Source organism: Loxodonta africana, chromosome 4, assembly GCF_030014295.1.
Source record: "Loxodonta africana isolate mLoxAfr1 chromosome 4, mLoxAfr1.hap2, whole genome shotgun sequence".
NCBI classification, from domain to species: domain Eukaryota; kingdom Metazoa; phylum Chordata; class Mammalia; order Proboscidea; family Elephantidae; genus Loxodonta; species Loxodonta africana.
This window is the reverse complement of record NC_087345.1, coordinates 125,581,980-125,605,877: the sequence shown is the minus strand read 5'-3', so window position 1 is coordinate 125,605,877 and position 23,898 is coordinate 125,581,980. Positions and strand designations below refer to the sequence as shown.

At 43.6% G+C, this 23,898-nt stretch overlaps 1 protein-coding gene across 1 annotated transcript; it reads left to right on the top strand.

The window, feature by feature from the left end:
- The first annotated feature begins 799 nt into the window (after positions 1-799).
- Positions 800-23,302, top strand: EMP1 (epithelial membrane protein 1). Its single transcript, XM_003405661.4, has 5 exons — positions 800-949; positions 17,778-17,896; positions 19,639-19,735; positions 19,848-19,988; positions 21,040-23,302. The coding sequence occupies exons 2-5, from the start codon at positions 17,819-17,821 to the stop codon at positions 21,204-21,206; spliced, it is 483 nt and encodes a 160-aa protein (XP_003405709.1). The 5' UTR covers positions 800-949; positions 17,778-17,818; the 3' UTR covers positions 21,207-23,302.
- Positions 23,303-23,898: the final 596 nt, after the last annotated feature.

Genomic DNA, 23,898 nt, shown 5'->3' with positions numbered 1-23,898 from the left:
AGAGTCAGGCAGGGAAGTAAATAAGAAATAAATTTGATAATTCCTGGTAGTGAGCAGTAGCTGAATACTTTGGGGGGAAGAAGAATGTGAATCTCATGTGATGATCACAGTGGTTAAGTGCTACAGCTGCAAACACAAAGGTCAGCAGTTCAAATCCACCAGCCACCCCTTGGAAACCATATATGGCAGCTCTACCGTGTCCTAGGAAACCCTGGTTGCATACTGGTTTTAAGCGCTACGGCTGCTAACCAAGAGGTCGGCAGTCTGAATCTGTCAGGCGCTCCCTGGAAACTCTATCAGGCAGTTCTACTCTGTCCTATAGGGTTGCTATGAGTCGGAATCGACTTGTCGGCAGTGGGTTTGGTTTTGGTTTTGGACCCTGCCCTATAGGGTTGCTATGAGTCGAAATTGACTGGACTACGGCAACAGGGGTTTTTTTTTTTTTCAATTAGCAGAACACTGTAGCTTTCCCTCCCACTGCCCAGCTGGAAGTTTGGACAGATACCTTGTGTTTTGTCTTATGCCCATGGTAACCCAGCCTTTGGTGAGGAGGAATAGGCTTTGGTAAACAAATCTATTTGTGTGACTCCTATTACTCACTTGAAGCAGTGTCACTCCTTTTTCCACTGTGGTGTGTGTCTGAGTCAGAGAGGGCCTACAACAGGGCTCTTTGAATTGATGGCTCACTCCCAGTCATTCTTGACTGACTGCCAACTTAGCAGGGCGTAGTTCACCAACAAATCTTTTTTTTTTTTCAAAGCCAGACTGATTCATAGAAACTCCTTTAAAAACACAGTGAAAAGAAACACCCATCGCACATCCCAACACACCAGCAGAGGAAACTTATAACCCCAGGAGGCAGGTTCCTCCCCGCACTGTGGTCACTTACCTCCAGAAGAGCGGACCAGGCAGCCGCCAGCTCCTGCCACTCAGGCGTTCAGACCCTCAGGTAGGACAGCCCTGTACCCTGTGGAGCAGCGTGGCAAACATGACTTTGTTTTTCCTTTCCACTGTTCTCATGCTTTTGACCTCAGCTAAGCTTTGCTTTTTCTTTTTCCTCTTCACTGTTTTTCTGTGATTCTGCAAGAATCAAGTCCTTGAAACCTTTGGCTAAAAGAGGATACTGAGACAACTTTTTTCACAGAGAAATCCATTTTGAGGAGGGACCAGGGGAAACTCGGCCAGCCTGGGCTGTAATTGTGTGTTATAGTGACTGGGTCCTTGCTGGGAAGATGAGAAAGGAGAAAGGACTTTGGAATAAACTGGGATAGGATATTCTCTATGGAGGAAACCCTATATACCTTCAAAATGACATATTGAACTTGTCAGAGGTTGTTTGCACCTCCTCCGTTTTGATTCAAATGGCCTTGGGTTTCGAATTGTTTCTCTCTTCCTTGGTTGTCTGCTGGTCTTTTTGGGGTGATGGTGGCTGGATATTTGGTTTTCAGTGTATTTTTTTTCTGTTGGTTTTACTGCCCTTTAGCTTGTGCCTTCAGTTCTGCTTAAATTTAAGTGCTTTTCTCCCCAGGAAGGGAGGAGGGAGATTGGTTTGTTTAAAGATAACCATCAAAGAAAGAAAAAAAAAAAAAAAGTGAGAGAGAGGCAACTGGTGTTTCATATAAACGGCAGGAGGGGTTCAGTTGGTAGAACTGGGAGTCTGATGTGGGTTCCAGAGATCCTTCTCTCCTTGGCCAGCTGTGGAGGTTGGGGGGAGGCAAGAGGGCACCAGGGCTTGGAGGAGAGGGTGGGGCAGCATCTGTTCGTGTAGAACTGTGGAATGGCTTTGTGTGCCCACCCAAGAAATAGCTGCATTTCAGTGCTGAGTGAAAAGATGGTATACCAGAAATGAGAGAAGAATTTCTTTAGGTGAATACAGAATTTTTCTGCACGGAAGGCCGTGGTTATTTTGCATCATGTATCTTCCCACGCCTTTCAAAACGTGGTTGTACAAACTCAAACACGATTTCTAATCATGAAACGGACCTGGAGAAATGAAAAGGGGTGCTTCCTATCTGCTTTGGTTTTCTTAGGTTAAGCATTTTGTTTGTGTGTGTCTGCCGAGGTGTGGTCCATTTCAACACATATACTGGTGGATTTTGCCCCCACACAAACAAGACAAGGAGAATGACAGGATTCAGCTTGTCTGATGAAGCTGGGCTTTTCCTCCAGAAATGCAGGATGTTGGAAGAGAAGATTTAAATGTAATCAGCCTGTGTGCTCCTGTGGTCAAGTAAAACTGCCCTGGGGTGAGGGTGAATGATTATGTAAGTGCAAGGGTAACTTTTCCAGATGTAGGGAATGTCTCCATTTGCTTTAAATGTTTATTATTTAAATTACATGGACGTGGATCATGGAGCCATTATTAAGTTGTTAGTAATGGCATCTTGTGAATATCACACAAATCTTTTAGTTCTATGCATGTTAAACTAATACACAATTTCTCACTAGTAAGCAAATAGGAAACATTGACAATTCTGGCCTATAAACTTGCCATCATGAATTGCAGTATTTGTGGAGTGTTTAACATCACACTGTAGCTTTTTAAATGAGAAAATATGCCGCGGGTTGTTTCCTGGAGTTTGGGGACAATTTAAAAAAAATGGTATTCTGACTCCTGCCTTCTGCCCTCCCTCCAAGAAGTAGTGGGAGAGTCTCTTGGCTGTGAGAGTCTTTTCTGGATTTCAGCTGCTGACAATCCCGAAATGTGAGGGTTTTTATTTTTCCCTGCTGCCTCCCACCCTCAGAGGTGGATCCAGTTCCACCTCAGACTCCGAAGAATGGCGCGGGGGTGGAGTGCTGTCTGGAGGACCACAGGACATCCGGTCTGGCCTCCCGGCCAGAGGACCCCCCAGAATTCAGATTGTTTGGGGATACTAAACTGTTCCAAGAGTTGGCAAAAGGCCATTGAGGACCAACCCAGAGCAGCTCACATCCTGAGAACAGACCCTGGCTACCTCCCAGGAGGACCGGGCAGACCTCTAAAGAAAGGAAAGACATCCCTTTCACAGACCACTGGAAGGACTCACTGTGGCTTCCTCAACCCTTCCTGCTTTCCTCTGGAGACCAGATTAGGCCCAGCCAGGTCCCCAAGGGACCATCCAAATTCTAGGGGCCTCCTGAATGGGCTCCACAGAGATCGTCCTGGAGATGCAGACCCTGTTGGCTTGGCTTAGGTGGCTCTGGGGGTGCCAGTTAATGTCAGACTCACTGGGATCGGAGGAGAGAGGGTCCACTTGGAGATTTAGGAAGGCTTATAGATGACAAAACTGCTCTTCTGTAGACACCTTGGAGCCCGAAGAGTAATATATCTGGAAAGGGGCCACAAGCAAGGGCACAAAGCAAATTAGATTCATTCCATCCCTCATTTAGTTCATAGGAGTCTAAATTTGGGAGGAGTCTTGAAGACCAACTTATTTGATCTTCTGCTGTAAGCAGAAATCATTTGTGTGCCCCACCTCAGATAGATGACCATGTTACTTCTCTTTAAAACTTCTAGAGAGGGGAAACTCAGTAAGTCAGAGTGCATCCCACGTTCATCCCCCTTTGCTGGACAGCTCTGGTTATTAGAGGACTCCCTGGGTGTAGCCAACAGTCAAGCACTGGGCTGCTAACCAAAAGGCTGGAGGTTTGAACTCACCTCTGGGTGCCTCGGAAGAAAGGCATGGAGATCTGATTTTGAAAGGTCACAATCTTTAAAACCCTATGGAGCACAGTTCTACTCTGACACACATCAGGTGGCCATGAGTTGGAACTGACTGGAAGGCAATGAGTTTTTCTGATTTTTAGAGTGTGTTGAATGGAGCAAAATCAGCTTCCCTGTAACTTCCATACCTTGTTCCTGGTTCTGAGGTCCGAAGCAACCCAGAAACTATCCTAATTTTGTTGTTGTCTCTCCATCCAGTGCTCCTTATCCTCTATAATCTTAACTCTTACTTAATATTTGATGAGTAAAACTTTGTGAATCTGTATTATCTTTTTCTTTCCTTTTCTCTCTCTCTCTCCCTTCTTCTTAACCTTCCTTTAAAAAATTTTTTTGCCCAAGGTCCAGGTTCAGAAAGAGCAGGGAGCGTTTTAGAAGTGTAGTAACTATGCACATAGTCAGCCATATTCACGTGATTTGATTCTGAGGTATTTCATTTTATAATCAGATGAATATGGTTCCTTCTTGAACTTACCACATGTATATCCATAGCTGCCCCAACACAAAAACTCAGAGTCACTTGGGACTGTCAGATGTACATACTCAGAGACACATGGGGACACACCCAGTATATGCTACCCCAGAAGTCATGGTTAAAGCAATCCAGTATCAGAAACACAACCTTCTAACTTGGCCTTGTGGGCTGTCCCACACCTTGGCCCATAGTTCACATAGCCCACACCTATATACTGCTAGCACTTGTCATGGTAACTGCAGAGCAGACTGCCAAGCAAATGCAACAGGGTCTACGTGGCTGGCTGGCAATCTAGAGATCAATTCCTTGGGAAGAACTCACGATCCTTAACCGGTATAGAGCTGGAATTCTCTGACTATCAGCTTCCCTTTCTAACATCCTTTCTAGTTCTGCCCAGATGACCCCAGGTTTCTGGGCTATAGCTGCTATTCAACGAGCAAGAGAGCGCAGATATGGTTCAAATTAGAGGCTTATTTGAATTCCTAACAGCAACCCCCTTCTCAACACACAGACATCCCAAGACCACTCTTTGTAATCCTTCAGTCCTTGGTGCCCTGACTGGGTAAAAACCATTTCCCTCAATTTAACTGGAAGATCCACTGATACTGAAGCATGAAGATAAAAACATAAACACATGTGGAGATAGCTATTTCTCTCTCTTCCTTTATAACAAAATATTTGGGTCAACATTTTCTTCCTTGTTGTGGAGGTGACATTTCTCTGGAAGTAAAATGGACTCCTTTACTGTTTCTTTTACTGTTGGTGCTGATGCCTTTATGTGGTTGTGGCTGTCTTTGTACTTTCTGGGTCTATTTCATGAATTCTACCGCCAATAGAGAACCTTTCTGGCACAGATTGAAACTGGCAGCAAGAATCCTGGGATAGATGAAAGATGGATGGGCAGGAAGACAGACGGGCTGTGGTCTTGTCCTGACTCTGCCGTGTGATCATGAGCAAGTCATTTATGTTGTCTTCTCATTGAGCCCCTTGTGGCTCTGTAATTCTATTGTTCTAAGATCCCGCCATTTTTATTTTGGGAAATCCCTTGGGCTCACTATAATAGCTAGTTTACAAGAATTCGTAGAAAAGTGAAATGGGGCAACACGTTGCACTGGAACAGGCATTTCACAGAGGATTCTTGGCTCCTAGGGGCCTTCAGGACCCAGGCAGCTCCTTTGCCCCTTCTGCTCAAAGATTCCTTAGGCATGGTGTTCGTGGAATTTATTACCAGATAGCAATGAGCACTCACCCCACATCTTAGAAGAAAAGGAAAAAGCTTGATTAATTAAACATAAAAGGTGCCAGTACAGGGGCTGACCACCCAAGCCTGTCAAGACACTGATAACAGCAAGAAATTCACCAGGAACCCGGCTGGGCCCAGGGACAGACCAAGCTGGTCCTGGGAAAGAAACTTCACCCTATACTCAAGGAGGGAGACCCTGCAGCATGGGGGTGAGATCGCGAAGGTGTGGATGAGAGCGAAGAGGTAGGGAGGAGGAAAGGGAAGGTGCAACGAGGAGAGGAGGGGAAGGGAAGGAGAGCAACCATGACTGTTTGGCAAGGAGAGGAGGCAGAGTGAAAGTCTTAGAGGGAGACAGCTAAGTGGAAAGAGAAAGGGAAAAGGCAAGACAGCAAGGGAGAAGCAGTGGGGATGCTTCCTCTTAACTCCTTCCCCCTTGCTTGGGGATCACAGACTCTCAATGCTTCAGGACAGCCCTTAGGTCAAATATTTTGTTCTAGTCCCCTGTGAAGAATCTCTTGCTGCTCTCGCCACATCTTATTTTTCTATATGGTCAATATATCCTTGGTATCATTCAGGTTTCCGCTGAATGTTTGTGGCAACAAGGCGTGGCCTCCCCAACATTTCTCCTCTTTTCAGAAACGTCAGACCAGAGCTGAGAGCAAAACGATGTCCTTGGTACTTGGACCTCTTGTTTCATATAATCAAAGACCCCTCCCCAGAGGCCTGGAGAAGTAGAATTGGAGAGAGGGTTCAGCATCTTGGCAGGTTCCAGCAACTCCAAAGGGAGTCATTTCTAACTTTTTCTAACTCACTCTCCTAAGATAATGAGTTCTGGGTCAACCAGTGTGCCCATGCTGATCTTGGAGAAAGAGTTCTACAGCTGAGACCCGGAGCTATCCTTTGCCATCTGTGCTTCAGTGGGGCAGGGACTCCTGTGCTGTGGGCAGGGGCCAGGACTGAATGTTGGAAGTGATGCTCCAGCATGACTCAGGGTTTGCAGGGCGGAGATCTGGTTTGAGCCATTGTTGGCCAGGAAGGGCTGGACAAGCAGGGTGGACCTTCTTAGAAATGACAGGAAGAAGTAGTGTTTTCAGAAAGACCCTTTGGTTTTGCCCATGACGCTGTTTTGCAGGGCTGTGCTGACTCTCTGATTATCTAGGAGCTGATGGGAGGAATAGAGTGGAGAGTCATTCTAGGAATCTAGAACTTTTGCCGACCCTAAGACAAAACTTCAGAGGATAGGAGAGAGGACATTGTGCTGGCCTAGAAAGAGTCCAGGCCTGGAAGATGAGGGGCTTCAGTTTTTCACCTGCAAAAAAAATAAAAAAAGTTTTTTTTTTTTTTTATCTCCCAGACACGCATTCCCTTCTTTGTCAAGAGGTTGGACCAAATGAGCTCAAAGCCTCTTCTTGCTCTAAATCTTTACATAATCAATTTCCCCTGATAAACAGAAACAGAGCCCCCAACCCAGCCAACACACTCGGGGTGCCTCTGGCCCAGGCAGCGACAGCCCCTCCCAGCGAGCACCTTACACAAAGCTGAGTTTCGATGGTTGAAGCATGTTGCTGCCATCTACTGTCAGACCCGCCCCAAGAGCCTCCAGGGCTGGGCCACACCTTGATTTTCTTCTCAAACCCTAATTATTATCCTGGCAACTGTCCTTTGAAGACCTTGTGGTTGCCAGAACCCTCCTCTTTTGTCAGAAGCAGAATGCAGCTGAAGCTTCTCTCCTCGCCCAGGGGAAATTGCTTGACCAGCTGTGGTCTGGGGGCATGGGTCCAGCTCAGGCTTCCCAGTCCAAGTCTCTCAGCCTTCGCAGATGCTGCTCAGACTCACTATCCTCCCCTGGCCACAGAAGAGGAGAAGAGGAAATAAGAGAAATAGATTATCCTCCTTGGGAACATTTGCAAAAACAATATTCATGCTACTTGTTTGCCTTTAGCGTAGTTGTTGACCCTCAGATTATGGCAGCAAAGCTTAAAGCCCATTTTGCTGGCCGAAGCCTCTCATTTTATGTAAAACCAAAACCCAAAACCCAAACCCTTTGCTGTTGAGTTGATTCTGACTCATAGCGACCCTATAGGATAAAGTGGAACTGCTCCATAGAGTTTCCAAGGAGTGCCTGGTGGATTTGAACTGCTGACATTTTGGTTAGCAGCCATAGCACTTAACCACTATGCCACCAGGATTTCCGTTTTGCATAAAGGAATAAAAATAACAAGAAACAATCATATAGCCCTTGCTCTGGGTCAGGCATGGGCCCTTTGATCCTCACATTAATCGTATGAGGACTACAGGTCAGGATTTGGAACCAAGAACCCATGCTCTTAACCATTACACATTTCTGCCTCTATAGAAGCCAGTGACCAGAGAGATTAAGTGCTTTTTCCAAAGTCAGCAGTTGGTAGAGGCAGAGCTTTGACAAGAACCCCGTTCTCCAACAAATGCCCTTCTCCTTTTTCTTCTTTTTAAAATAACATGCTTGCCCCTCCTCTGCCCTCCTTCAACCCTGTCTATGTGAGAGTCTATACTAGTGCTGGATAAACACTACTCTTTCTGTAACAGTCCTCAGTGATGATAGCCTACATTTGGGAGATGTAATTCCCTTTTTCCCACAGGACCATGAAAAAAAAGTTGTTTCTCTTGGAGCATGTAGATCCTTGTAAACTTTTGCTGCTTGAATGTTGATGTTTTTCCTGGTTAGAAAAACTGCCCTGCACTTAAAAACATCAGGCCTAGTGTGATATGTACACAGTGAGGTACAACCTGAGGTTCAACCCTTCTACACCAAACATCAGATATCCAGATGCAGGAGGAAATATTTCTTTAGGATCCTTTCTCTCCACATGTTTCCCACGGACAATTAATGTTCCCCTCTCCCACCTCTATGTAAAAACAATATTTAGAATGGAAAAGTACACTTGACGTAAAACAACAATGACTAGAAAACCTCATCCAAGGTCTTATCCACTCAGCTTGCCTTTAATCTCAACCTTTTCCTCCTCCAGATACATCCTCTATGTTTGCTTCCAAAAGGGAATATTTCCTTTTCTGCTTTTGTGTTAAATGGACATCCATTATGCCAACTAAAATCATCTTCAGTGGGAAACAAACACATCAAAAACAAACAAAAACAAAGTGAACCCAACTGGTCAAGGATAGAAAGTTTTTATGCTAGAAAACCTACATGGTCTCCTTAGGAAGAAGAGCCAGCTGCAGAGTGTCATTCTGCGGAAGATGGCATGGAGACATGGGGCTGACTCAATGTCATATGACCAGGAGCGTGTTGCCTTTAATCTCTTCTTACGCCTTGGAGGAAGCAACATGTCTTTGGTCAGATGGTGTGAGAAAGCTTTTTTCAAAGTTTGCTGTCATCCGCGAAGGAGATGGGAATTTCACTGCTGGGAAAACATCAATCAGTGAAAAGAAAGAGTAATGTCTAGTGACGGAGTAATCTCAGAACTGTTTTATGACTTGATTGCAATTTTGGACCTAAAGTGATGTTCTCTGGATAATTCTCTGATTACCTGGTAGTCCTGCTGCAATGGTAACCATAGTAGAAAAGGGTTGAAGAGGAAACATTTGATGAGTTGGGCTGGCCTCACTGGCAGAACTTAGCTCAGGGGTAGTTGTTGCTAGGAGCAGACTCTGATTCACTGTCAGAAGGACATTTCTGATGGGGGGTCTTGTTATATAGCTAGCTCCCATGACTGGAGGCATTTAAGTATATTTAGATAGTTTCTTGGTGCAGAATTGTAGATAAGTGTGTATTGGGTTGGAATTTTAAAGCCCTCTTTCAGTCCAGAAATAGACAGTGAAAGAGATAGATAGAAAAGTTAAATCTGTAGACAAATTACTGTTTAGAAACACATTTTCTTTGCATTCACTTATTTCTGTTTGAACAAAAGGCAAGACATGCATATATACTCTTCTGTCTTCAAATGCTAAAGGTACTAAGGAAATATTCACATTTTATTGGCATTTATATGGATATACATAACACGGTGTTTGCATATAATAAGATGCTCAATACAGTTATATTAACATATAAATTATTTTTGATAATAAAAGATTAAAGATTATAAATGTAAAAAGAGGAAAATATTTTTCTTCTAGAATTCTGTTTACTATGAAGGCTTCTGTCACTTTGACATTGATTTTCTTTTCTGTGGAGAAAAAAATATTGCCTTCCTTAATTCATTTACTTATTTGTTGAATAGATATTTACCTAGTGCCTGTTATATACAAGACTCTCCCCTCAGGAACTCGGAATCTTAGGCGTAAGGGAGCCAAAAACATCCATAAACAACTGTTACCAGAAAGGTTGCCATTAGTGGGTTAATAAAGGGCTATGCAAGGGTTATAGCCTAACAGAGAGGTGTATCTGGGAAGGCTTCTTAGAGGAGGTAAGAGTTGAGTTTGATGGAAAAGACTTCGAGAGGTAGTTACCAGGGGAAGTACATGAAAGCAGGGGCAATATGTTCAACAAAAGCTGGTTGCAAGAAAGTAGAACAGGTCAGGAACAGAGGGGATTAAATAGTGTTGACAACTGATGTGTAGTCCAACCACAAACAGAAAGGGGTAAATAGTGTTAAGGTGATGTGATGTGTCCAGAGAGGGAAAGGAAGTCTGAAAATATCAAAGAAAACCAGATTCCTAGGATTTGAAGGGCCAGCATGAGGCATTTGGACTCTCTTTCCTGGAGACTAGGGGGTGCTTGGAGGTTTTCAGTAGGGGAGTGACATGGTCAGATAACCCGATGGCAGTATGGAGGGTATACTAAGGGCGGGGGGGATTTAGAGAGAGGAATATGGGAAAGGCTGATGCTATGGTCCAGTCTAGTACCTGAATTGGACAGTGATGATGGGAGTGGTAAGTAAAGAATGGATGAAAGACAAATTATGGAGGTAGAACTCATGACGTGACCACGATGTTTTGGGTAATACAACCAGGGTGAGGAAGAAGAGATGGAAAATCTGGCATCTGGCCATTATCACTCTCTTCTTTCCAAAAAAGCCTGGGCTATCTGAGGCTACCAGGGAAAAATGACTAAACTGCCTTCGGGTTAGCCAGATCCACATGCCTCTAGGACTAGCCAGTCTCCGAGGCCCTCTTGCACCATCTTTGCCTTTCATTTGGGAGATTCTCACCCACTCTCAAATGAATCACGGAAATCAGAGCTCTACAGGGAGGGATTCCCCAGTGTTCACACAGTCCCACCCACTGGTTTCTGATTATCTTGTACCTCTAGGCTCAGACTAGTTCTTCAATGACTCAAGTCCCAGGACTTCCACCACTTCCTCTGCTGAAGAAGTGGGTTTTTGGTTACTCCAGTCTATTGTATTGCTTTCAATTACTGTGCCTTAAAAAAAAAAAACACCCTTAAAGAACAGATTTTCCCTAGACCCCCTGTGGTGGTTCAATAAACACACAAAGATTTCACAACAGGAAGAGGTTGTCCCACCCCTAATTTAGCAACAACAGAGTCAAACTACCGACATCTAAATTCCTCTCAAAATCTCAATTATTCTCCAAGTCTCTGCAGAATCAGCTATCAGAAAAGGAAAGACTCCCACCGGGGCCTGATTATTTTCTCACTGGACAGAGTACCCTAAAAGTGTTAGGCTACCTGAACCAAGGCAAATAGGTGATGCAAACCAGCATCTCAGGGCTATAGTTTCTTTGATTCTCTCATTTTGGGGGGTAGGGAGCATAAGACAGAGACAACAAACCTATAAAGATTTAAGTGGCTATAGACAACTAGAGAGAGTGGTTGCCCCTTTCTACTTCTTTTCCTCCAATTAGCAGTCATTTATAGCTACAATCACCAGCAGTTGTAATCCTCGGGTCATTTGCACTTACACTAATAAATTTTCTACTAGCAAAGAAGTTAATTCAAATCTAGAATGATCAGTGGTTGTGAAGCATGAGTTTTAATGTGGTCTGGGCGATGCTGATACTGGAAGAAAAGGAGAAATTGTGGTCAGAAACAAAAGATGAAGGTAGTGGGAAGGAAAATGACAGTCCATCCCTTACGGCAGAAAAAAGAACAGAAAAGAAATAACAGAAAACCAGCATGTGGTTCCAAGTCTCCCAATCTCCATTTCTCTTAACAATCACTTCTCTCTAGAGTCAACATTCATGCCTCCAATACTTTCTCCATTTCCACCCAGCCCCATGGAGCCCTGACCACCGCGCCTGTGCCAAGCATGTTGGAGAGCTCAGGCTAAAGGGAAGACCTTGATCCAGTTGCAGTGGTGGGTGGGGAAATATGTTCCTGGCATCTCCCATAGAACAGTCAGTGGTTGCCCTACCTTTAAGAACACTATGTTTTGACTAGCTCTGGTGGCCTGGGTTGGTGAGTCTGAGCACCACAAATGACATCGTTGTTATAGGAATTCCCAGCAACCAAATGACAAACTCTTGGACTGTGCAGTACACCTAAGCAGTCTTTGAGAAGCAGGCATTGCACCCAAGTATTCAGGATTGCAATGTTGTTATTCCCTACTTCCTGATTTGAGCTGCCCACCTGGGACTAGGGATATGCTTTCCGCTGGGGAGTACCGTGCACAGAGCTTTAGAGAGGTGTGAGGGAGAAATCAATTATTGTTCTACTGAAACATACTTCAAGGAAAGAAAGTTACAACAGTCAATAGTTCCAACGATATGAGATGCCCAGGAAGGTCTCTTTTCAGTGCCTTTGGATGAAGCAAGACCAGCTAGCGTAAAGGATGAGCCTCCCCACAAACTGCACTGAAAATAATGGGTGGGAGGAAGTCTCAAGAGCATGGGATCTCCTGTTATCTATACCCATTCTACTCTGCGGTTCTGATTGATCCCCCAAATATTCATCCATTAGGTACCACTAATGGTTGTCCATAAAGTCCTCAAGGATTGCCTCCCTCCAGCCTACAGATTTCTCTGCTGAAGAGTCTCTAGTATGCAGAGCGGACAAGTAGGATAAACCAGCCCAGAAATTTGAAAAGATAGTTCATTTGGTTTTGGAATGCCTTGGGGAAGACCACTGAAAATAATGGAAGCCCTTCTAAGCTGACAATGAATGATACTAATAAAATCCGATAAATTTGGGGCAGTGAAAAGATGGTCAATTATATGCATTATGCTATAGCCCCAGCCAAGCAGCCCCTACCTCTGAATGGATACAGCAGCCAAAAGCAGAAAGAAATTGCGTATTCTGGGCATCTATACATCTGTACGCTAAGAACACTTGCTAAGCCAAGACATTTTGCTCCTTTTGTGAAAAGACATAGCATGATCACAGAAATCGAAGATGAAAGAGAGTCACTTCTTGGCATGATTCCTCCACCTACTCCTCTAGCCGGCGATGCGCAGGGGACTGGTGGTCAGGTGGGACTGTGGTTTAGATCAACAGTGAGATCCAGTGGCCAGGAACTCGCCTGCCATGCAGATGTAGTGGGTGAGCCAAGATGGAGGTGCAGTGGGAGGAGGAGATTTGGAACGCAATCATGTCAATCCTAGCATCTAGTGCTGCTGTAACAGAAATACCACAAGTGGGTGCAAACAGAAGTTTATTTGCTCACAGCTTAGGAGGCTGGAAGTTCGAACCCAGGGTGCTGGCTCTAGGGGAAGGCTTTATCTCTCTGGCAACTCTGGAGGAAGGTCCTTGTCTCTTTGAGCTTCTGTTCCTGGGCTGTCTTCATGTGGCTTGGCATCTCTCCACCCTCATCTTTGCATGCTAGCTTGTCCTAATCTGAACTGCTCTTTTCATATTTTGTAAGCAATTGATTCAAAACCTAACTATACTAATCCTGCCTCATTAACATGACAAAAGGAACACATTCCCAAATGGGATTATAACCTCAGGCATACAGGTTAGGATTTACAACACATATTTTGGAGGGACACGCTACAACTCCTAACAATGTTCAATTCATCAAAATTGAGAGCGTGAGCAGGGCCAAAAGGAACTCAGACTTGACCTTAGAGGATTACATAGCAACCAAGGAAACAGAAAATGCTGCCCAGTTCCTAACAGCCTGTACGAGAAGAAATGCAGAATGTTTTCCATGACCTCATTTAAGAGGCCTCACTTGTGTATTATATACCATTCTTGGCCCCTCAACCACTTCCCAATATTAGGAGGAGGATGTTTGTAAATTAGAAGCAAAAGGAATAAAAAAGACATTTAAAGAGCCCAAGGAGAATTAAAGAAAAGAACTGATTATATAATATTCGCAATCTCTCTGCAATCAACCTAGTCCTTTCGGAGGAGATGGTGTGAATCCTGGGGATGTCTGGGGGAAGGGGGATGGCCAGGAGAGGGCTGAGAAAAGTGAGCTTCCTCTTGGCCATTCATGAGGATGTGCTCTTAGTGGTCTCCTGACACAAAGGGCAAGGATTAGGCATAATGACAATTTCTAAGAGGACCAAAATGGTTTTATGTGCACTGTCTGGTGAATTAGATAGCAAATATCTTACAACTTGCACTTAACATGGGGCAGCTTGGTGATGAACATGGGGCAGCCTGGGGTTGGGTTAGTAACAGCTACTCAGCTTCTTTTAGTAATAATAACAACCACAACCAAAGCAACCCCACTATTAGTCCCTGCCACGTGCAGACACTGGGCTTAGTGTTCTCCACATGGGATCCAGTTTAACCCTCACACACCCCTGTACAGTTGGCATGGCAATTCTCTCTTTATATGCAAGGAAACTGAGACCAAGGGGCCAAATATTTTAAAACTAATTCTAACTCAGCCACTGTCTGATTCAAAGACCTCTTTCCTCATGTATTAACGTCAAGCAGAAAATTGTGCAAGAATCTGAGGAAAGCAAAACCAAATTTATGCGTGTGGGGGAGATTATTAATAGCAGGCATGAGAGCTCCAAGCTCTCCCCTGAGGGAGCAGGATAAACTTCATCACTTTTGTTATTCACACGGAAATTGGTCCCACTGCTAAAAATTTGCCTAGGTGGGAGGGAAGTGCCTAGCTTGGGAAGGAGGGCAGGGATTGTTGAAGCAGGTCAGAGTGGACAGTGGAAGCCAGTCTCTGCCTTTCACTCGTTCGCTGTAAAGCTAGGCACCCTAGTGTACATTAGATCATTCTAGATTTTGAGTGCCTGATGAGGAAAGTAGAGGAGATAAAGGACACCTGAAGTGTTGGAATGATAGTATCATTGCTCTCCAATAAACGCTTGGTACAGCATGAAAGTGGCTCAGCATACCCCCCCCCACCGCCAAAAAAAAGCTTCAATTAAATTCGGTGGAGCGAGAGAGGGAAATGGGGCAACTGTAAGACACACACAGCCATCTCCTCCCTAGGTGGGGCCATCTGCACACGCACCCTGCGCAGGGTGTGAATAACCTCAAAACCCCTTCCTTTGAGCCAGCACTGCATCCTAAGTGTTGTAGGCATGACAAAGTACTCCTCCTGCAACGGCCATAAATCAGAGCAGACTCCCCAAGTGTGCATGCTTCTCACTTCCTTTTGAGTCCCTGTGTGGTGAAATGGTGAAGCGCTTGACTACTAGCCTAAAGGTTGGTGGTTCAAACCCACCTAGAAGTGTCTTGGAAGGAAGGTCTGGCAATCTGCTTCTGAAAGTTCACAGCATTGAAAATTTTATGAAGTACAGTTCTATTTTGCAACATATGGGGTCACCATGAGTCACAATTGACTCAACAGTAGCTGGTACTAGTCTTCCTTATTGCCAAGTTTTATGATTAATGGGCTCCCTACTCTGCTGGGATTATGGCTGGGTGCTTTTGTTCATCAATTCATATTCTTAATCTGTTAGTTCCCAATCCCCTGCCTGGTGATTTATGCATTTGCCTGTCTTCTGTATTGAGTCCTGAAGGAGAGGCATTTGTGTAAATGTCATGCACAGGTAGAAGGCACATGCAATGATATCTCAAGCTGCATGTATCTAAAGCCCCTAGAATTGTCATATTGAGCCATAGGAAATACAAAACTATGCCTCAGACCCACAGTAGAGTCCCTACTGTGAGACATACGATGTTGAAGGCTCAGGTAAAGTAATCCAAGTCTGAAACATTCTGTCATTAGGTGATCATATCATTAAGCTGTAATATCAAGTCAGATTTAGAAGAGGACGTAGAACCAGGGATATCATTGCTGATGTCAGATGGATCTTGGCTGAGAGCAGAGAATACCAGAAGGATGTTTACCTGTGTTGTACTGACTATGTAAAGGCATTTGACTGTGTGGATCATAACACATTATGGATAACATTGCGAAGAATAGGAATTCCAGAACACTTGATTGTGCTTATGAAGAAACTGTATATAGACCAAGAGGCAGTTGTTTGAACAGAAGAAGGGGATACTGCATGGCTTAAAATCAGGAAAGGTGTGCATCAGCGTTATATCCTTTCACCATCTTTATTCAATTTGTTTGCTGGGCAAATAATCTGAGAAGCTGGACTATGTGGAGAAGAGCACGGTGTCAGGATTAGAGGAAGACTCGTAATAACCTGAGACACGCAATGATACAACCTTGCTTGCTGAAAGTGAAGAGGACTCGAAGTACTTACTGATGAAGGTCAAAGACCATAGCCTTCAGTATGGATTACACCTTAACATAAAGAAAACAAAAATCTTCACAACTGGCTAGATAAGCAACACCATGATAAACAGAAAAAAATACCGTAGTTGCCAAGGATTTCATTTTTACTTGGACCCATGATCAATGCCCACCGAAGCAGCAGTTAAGAAATCACGATATATTGCATTGGGCAAATCTGCTGCAAAAGACCTATTTAAAATGTCAAAAAGTAAAGATGTTACTTTGAGGATTAAGGTGCACCTGACCCAAGCCATGATTTTTCAGTCTCCTCATATGCATGTGAAAGCTGGACAATGAATAAAGAAGACAGAAGAAAAATTGATGCCTTTCAATTACGGTGTTGACAACGAATATTGAATACACCATGGACTGCCAGAGGAAGGAATAAATCTCTTGAAAGAAGTACAGCCAGAATACTCCTTAGAAATGAGGATGGCAAGACTTTGTCGCGTGTACTTTAAACAGGTTATCAGGAGGGACCACCAGTACATGAAGAAGGACATTGTTATGGACTAAATTGTGTCCCCCCAAAATATTGGTCAACTTGGCTAGGCCATGATTCCCAGTATTATGTGATTGTCCACCATTTTGTCATCTGATGTGATTTTCCTGTGTGTTGTAAATCTTATCTCTATGATGTTAATGAGATGGGGTTAAGTTACACCTTAAGCCAATCTCTTTTGAGATACAAAAGAGAGAAGCAAGCAGAGAGATAGTGGGGGCCTCATCCCACCAAGAATGCAGCGTCGGGAGCAGAGCACATCCTTTGGACTGGAGGCTCCTACATGGAAAAACTCCTTGACCAGGGGAAGATTGATGACAAGGACCTTCCCCCAGAGCTGACAGAGAAAGAAAGCTTTTCCCTGGAGCTGGCACCCTGAATTCTGACTTCTAGCTTCCTAAACTGTGAGAGAATAAATTTCTCTCTGTTAAAGCCATCCATTTGTGGTATTTCTGTTATAGCAGTACTAGATGACTAAGACAGACATCATGCTTGGTAAAGTAGAGGGTCAGTGAAAAAGAGAAAGACCCTTAACAAGATGGATTAACACAGTGGCTGCAACAATGGGCTCCAATATAGCAATAATTGTGAGGATGGGACAGGACCAGGTAGAGTCTCTTTCCGTTGTACATAGGGTCACTATGAGTCGGAACTGACTCAATGGCACCTAACAACAACAACAACAATTATTGAATACCAAACAGTATTATAATAATAGAAGTTGTGGCTCTCACATTTTGTATCACACTCAGGATCAAATTAGTAGCCTATTCAGTATACAGACATTGAGTAATAGCTGCTATTCTGTGGAAGGCATTCACATCTATTAAAATTGCTGGGTGAGCAGTTTGATAGAAGCGGGCACTTCCCTAGCGGAAATTGGAAATTTATATGACATTGTTGCACAGGGACCTAGAAATCAGAGCTGTAAGAAGGCCTTTGAAAAATCAAAGTCCTACTTCTGGCCTCAAAAACACAAACAAAATAAAATACTAACAGTTGTCGTAAATGTTCATTATTTGAAATAGGCTATGAGAGAAATGAGTGTATATAACTATCTGAGAAGGAACAGAGTTACGTTTACATTTACGTAAATATAAATAGATGAATAGGCATTTGGGTGCTAGGAAACTAGATTAACAAGATGTTTTCGGGAATTTATAATGAAATTGTGATGGTTTTCATTGCAGTGCCTCCTGATTGTTACAGATAGCCCACACTTGCGGGAAGGTTGAATTGTATTATTGAATCTGATAATAACCTTTTCTCTTCCTTTTCTCTTTCCTTTACAGAACTCTCTTTGCTTGCCGCTGCGTGTTAACAAAAAGCCAAGATGTTGGTATTACTGGCTGGTATCTTTGTGGTCCACATCGCCACTGTTGTTATGCTATTTGTTTCCACCATTGGCAATGTGAGTAATGCTCTTTTGTTGGTTCATTTGTTTAGCAATTTTTTATCTAAATATTGATTTACATAAAGCCCTAGTCATTGCCCTCTGTGAATTTATTCCTCAGTGTGGGAAGACATACAGTACACATTCACGCCTACAGAATTAAGTAACAAGGAGAAAACCAAGTTTCCCCTGAGGGCTGTAGGTATCCGGAGGATAGAGGACACATGAGGCTTCTTCTCTCTAATGGAGCCTTCTTGGTGGAGGTGGGACTTGAGGTGAAGCTTGGAGGCCTGGTAGATGGGTGGGGCTCCTCTGGGTGAAGAAGGACAGTGGGAGAAGCATGGGGGTGCATTCCAGGCAGGAGTGATAGCAAAGGTGCTGACGTAGAAGGACAAGCTTTGCTCAGGGGATGGTGAGGACAGCCATGTGACTGGAACAGAACTTCCCTTCCTTCTGTGATTAGAAGGATAGATTGGAGTGTGTGGATGAACAGCTCTGATTGCCAGGCTGATGAATTCAAGTTTTGAGCCGAGAGTAGCATCTGTAAGTGGAATTTTGCAAGATTAACCCAGTTCCATCGAGTTAACCCACTCATGGAAAACAACATAAAAAAATAACACAGGGAGGCAGCAAGCTTCATTTTTCTCAGAACCTTGGGCTACTCTGACCTCTAGTGGTAGTTTAAAGCATCCAATTTGCTTTCACTGTGCTTTTCTCAGGAAAAAACAAGACAGCTTCTTGGACATAAAAACAAACCAAGGCCGCTAATCACTAGGCAGGCAAACTATGGCTCCAGAATCTGCTTAGATCCCTGTTACAATGAAAGGATAAATCAAATTTAAAGTTCAGATAGGAGAGCTTAGTAAACACTGGTGAGTGTGATTGTAAGTAAGGCTAATTTAAGCAAATCCAACAAGGATTCCTGGTGGTGCAGTGGTTAAGAGCTTGGCTGCTAACCAGAAGGTCAGCAACTTGAATCCACCAGCTACTCCTTGGAAACCCCATGCAGAGGCAGTTCTACCCTGTCCTCTAGGGTCACTAGGAGTCGGAATCAGCTTGATGGCAATGGGTTTGGCTTTGGGTTTGAGTTTTTGTGTAGACAATAACCCTGCCTTCCTTTTCCATTCCAGAAGAATAATTGTTTTTCTTGGGTCAGGTAGGAAGGGAAGCTGGCACCATGGTGAGCCTGAGACAATACACTTTGGTTACTCTTATACTGTTAGCTGCTGTCCCCACGGTAAATATGAAATTACTCCCCCCTCCCGCGTGTTGTGACCTGCAGAGTTTGGCCCTCTCTTTTTTTAAAAGAAAGGCTTTGACCACTCAGACTCATTGCTATTTTTTTGGTGTTTCTCATGTTCTTTACTTGTCTCCTGTTGAACATTTTCCCTCACCTTTTTCTCCCCCTTATGTAGGCCCTTATGGGAAGCGATCTTTATATAGTGTATGAGTTGTGCACCCTTAAAACCAGTTTCCTAATCCAGGGTTTCTGTTTCTTGGAACCTTAAATATTTAAAACTCCTATGATCAAATTCCTTCCATTTTTTAATTTTTTTAAGTGATGAGGAATGTGAACCCAGAGGTTAGGTAATTTTTCTCCTGCTGCACATTCTTCAGGCCTTATTTCCACCAAGAGATAGGCTGGCTGCTTAGAAGAAGACTAGGGCTAAATATGATGTCTTGCTGCTACTCGCTGATTTCTTTTTAAAGCGGAGGGGTCAGTTTTTAAATAACTTCTCTTTGTTTCCTTCTGGATTCAGGCCTGGGTGGTTTCAGATGATGGAATAAGATCAGTAGGTCTCTGGAAAAATTGTACCTCTGGCAACTGCTATCAAGCCCTGTCGTATGCTGATGAAGGTATACAAAAAGACACTGTAGTCAATATTAACATTTTGTGGGGTCAGGAAAACATCCAGCCTCTCAGGCACTGGTTTGTCTAATGCCTTGCTTCTTCACCCTCTGGCCACAGATGCCCTCAAGGCGGTGCAGGCCTTCATGATCCTGTCCATCATCTTCTCTGTTATCGCCCTCCTGGTCTTTGTGTTCCAGCTCTTCACCATGGAGAAAGGAAACCGATTCTTCCTCTCAGGGGCTGTCACGCTGCTGTGCTGTAAGTATCCCAAGGGCAGACTCCCAAATATGTTGTTGTTAGTTACCACCCAGTTCACCGACCTTTCCGAAGCACTTCACCAGGTCTGTCTCCGGAGGCATCTCTGGGTGGGTTCAAACTGCAAACCTTTTGGCCAGTAGTTAACTATTTGTGCCACCCAGGCAATCCTCATTTAGGTAGAAAAACTGTAAGTAGTTCATGCCATGGAATGGACACTGCTGGCAACTTGAGCTGATTAGCACATAGCTCAGGGAAACCACCTTGTACAATTTTCTCCTCTGGCTATTTGTTCTCTTTTAGAGAACCTCTGATTGCAGCTCAAATTAAGATCCCTAATCTGGTTCATGGAGCTCTGGTGGCACCGTGGTTAAGAGCTCAGCTGCTAACCAAAAGATTGACAGTTTGAATCCACCAGCCGCTCCTTGGAAACCCTGTGAGGCAGTTCTACTCTGTCCTCTAGGGTCGCTATGAGTCCGAATCTACTCGATGGCAACGAGTTTGGTTTTGGTTTTATCTGCTTCATTGTTTAAAAGTAGTGCTCCTGGGTGGCTACCAAGTGGTCGGGGCACACCCCTTCAGGAGCACCTCTTGAAGAAGGTGTGAAGGTGGGAGTCCTCCAAAAGATGAAAACACTGCCACAATAGATGCGAATATTGCGAAGATCATTCTATTGTCATTCTTCCCAAATACATCCAGTTTGGCAGAAGGCCATGTTCTTTTGCTGCACATTCCTGAGTAGCCCTGCCTGGACACACTGGAGTCCAGGAGGGAAAGCTGGGCGGTGGACACATGTTTTACTTCACACTTGCAGCCATACAAACCAATGCAGGTGCCAAGGCCCTAAACACTGCTAATTTATCAACACAACTGATCAAGCTTGGTCCCAGGCAAATCAACAAACTACTGTTTAGGGTCAAACAGCCAGATTTCATTTCCCGTTGCCAGTAAGGGAAATAGGATCTTATAAAAATGATAAGAACTCCTTCTCCCTTGTACCTTAAAACAATGGCCAACTTTAATGTACACTTCTTTTCTCTCTCTTTCATGGCAGGGCTGTGCATTTTGATCGGGGCATCCATCTACACTCATCGCTATGCAAATAGTAACAGAAGCGGTTTTGAGCCCTATCATCACGGCTATTCCTTCATCTTGACCTGGATCTGCTTCTGTTTTAGCTTCATCATTGGCATTCTCTATCTGGTCCTGAGAAAGAAATAAGGCTGAACCAGTGTATGGGGACCTGGGGGGTGGGGAAGTGGAAGCAGTTAAATCCGGGAGGGAAGTGGAAGTTGCTGTGCAGGAAAAACCGAGAAAGGGGTGGGGAGTGGGGAGGGGGGAGTAAGAGAGGAAGAGACCGACACCCAAGCTATTACTGAGGAAATTCTCTACTATCAAGACCCTGCCTTTGGAGGAAGTAGTTGGCTAGTACTTTGATGCTCCCTTGATGAAGGCCAGAGAGCCTCTCTCTTGCTACCAAACTTGGCCTCCAGCAGTTCTCAGTAACACACACTGCCTAGGACACCCTCAGCTGCCACACCACTGGCCTCACCTCCAAAGGTGAATTCTAGGTCACGCACTGAGGTCCTCAGACCTACTGCACCAAGTTAAAATAGCGGTACAAGCTCCGGCAAGAGTAGACATTGTTTTTGTGCCGAATATGCTAAACCATCCCCCCCTTCTGAAATACCCACAGAGGGCTTTGGCCATGGGGTCATTTTTCCTCTTTAGAACTGATATTTAGCTCTGTGGAATTCAGTGGCATTTGCGACATAATGGGAAGAAGTGAGATAGTGCTAGCAGGCCAAGTTGGAGGGTTAACTAAATCAAGAAAGAGAACTTTTTATAATGGAAGGCCTGAGGGATGGCTAGAGCCCAGACCAGACCTCACACAGCTGTCCCTCATGGAGGCCTCTTGCCATGGACCTTCCTATGCCTCTCCCTTAAAGCTAAGGCAGCTCTTCTGTAGTTCTGTAAAGCCATTAACGACCAATTCAGTGGTGGAAGCGCCACACAAAACACGGAATCAAGAGGCAGCCTTGCAACAGGGCTACAGTAGGTTCATGTTTTTAGGATCTCCTCTCAATGCAGTCAATATTTCTTTCAAATATATACTTGGAGAGAGATGGCCATAGCTCCTGGCGACATAATCCTTTTACTCTCCCTCTAAATTATACCTTTCAAGGAAGTTCTGCATACTTATCCATATTGGGGATCAGGGATCCTATGCTTAGTGGTAGCTCTAGCTTTGACACTGGCTAGAGTGGTCATCTCTCAGAGTCCCTGCCTATCCCATTTCACAGGAGAAGCATGGCAATTCTGGAATCTGATTAAAACACACATACAAACCAAAAGCAAACAACAGGTTCTTGGGTGGAAGGTGCTATAGTAAAGTATTAAGCATACTATATTTCAGTCATGATAAGAACAGAGTGCCTGCACTCCCAGGAAAATAAGAAAATTCCCATGTGATAAATACAAATGTAGGTGACGGGCAGATATTTTCTTAAAAAAAAAAAAAGCGAAAACTCTTGTGGCATACAGTCAGATGATAACTGAGCTGCTGTGATGCCACAGGAGTATTTCTATACAGTACTTATAAGTAAGTAATATGTTATTCCTGGTTAAGCAGGCATTGCTCTTCCCTGGAGCAGCTATTATAAGCCATCTCAGATTCTGCATAACGGGTTTTTTTTTTTTTTTTTTTTTTTGGGAAGACACTTTCTTTACCAACCTGAGAAGATCTACCCCAAGGAGAATCTGAAACATCTTGCCCATTTTCCTTCTTCTTGCAATCTCCTCATCCCCTTTCTCATATACCTTTCCTTTTTGGGGAGTTATTATGCCATGATTGCTGGTATTTATGTAAAAGGACTATTACTAAGAATATTTCTCCATGTTCATTCTGGTTAAGGGAATATTGATGGCAGGCCACCAAATTACTGGGTTTGGGGTGGAGAAATTGGCCAGAAAAACTGTGGGATGATGAGCTTTTAAATTATGATTTAATTATCAGACAATTATAGAAGTCTGCCTTATGTGCAGACATATACTTACGTATCAGATATATCCAAAAGAGATACTCACATTATGTTAAAAAGTCAAACTATGACTGGAATGAACTGTGTATTTCCTTGTCTTTTATTTTTTTCTGTGACATTTACGTCTCATGTAATTTGCATTACACTTGTGGGTTGTTCTAGTACTGTATTTGGCTTCTTCTTTAATGGATTGATATTTCATATACTATAATTGTAAATATTTTGATACAAATGTTTATAACTCTAGGGATATAAAACACATTCTGATTCTCTTCACTGTGTGAATGTTTTCTTTCTAAAAAAGAGTAGAGAAATATGGATGATAGTGACCTTTATTCCTAATTAAGTTGCCAATCAATTTGATTTGGACAACTTGGCATTTATTTGAGACATTAAGCTACATTCTGGTAATACATTGGGGATTTCTACAATAACTCAGGCAACTGAATGTTATGAAGTATAGTTTTATCTTGCTTTATTTAAACATTTTAGATAAAAATGGAACTCACAAGCTAATATATTAGAGAGAGGTTATTTTCTTGAAAATCAGAATGGCTTGTGATATGAAGAAATGAAGCACATGGTAAGCATCCTAGAAATAGTCAGCTCCTCTAATGTTTTCAAAAATAAAGTGATTCACAACGGTAAACATCACACACATTTGCAGGAGCCCATTCATTGCATAAAGTGGGGCATATCCGCATGAGCTCCATAAGTGAAGGAAAACTTTACTGCTTCTGTGAGCAACAAGAACTAGCAGCAATGGTGGAAGAACAGGGTGGATACTGTGTACCCCAGCATCACGTCAATGCCAATATGATAAAAACGATTTTAATGTGGAATAGCCAATCTTTCAGTCCCCTTTGATCGTG

Excerpts from the sequence above, each read along its gene's own strand:
- EMP1 (XM_003405661.4), top strand. The coding sequence starts at position 17,819 with ATGTTGGTATTACTGGCTGGTATCTTTGTGGTCCACATCGCCACTGTT. Across the intron at positions 17,897-19,638 it reads TTGTTTCCACCATTGGCAAT|GCCTGGGTGGTTTCAGATGA; the intron begins GTGAGTAATGCT and ends TTCTGGATTCAG. Across the intron at positions 19,736-19,847 it reads CCTGTCGTATGCTGATGAAG|ATGCCCTCAAGGCGGTGCAG; the intron begins GTATACAAAAAG and ends CTCTGGCCACAG.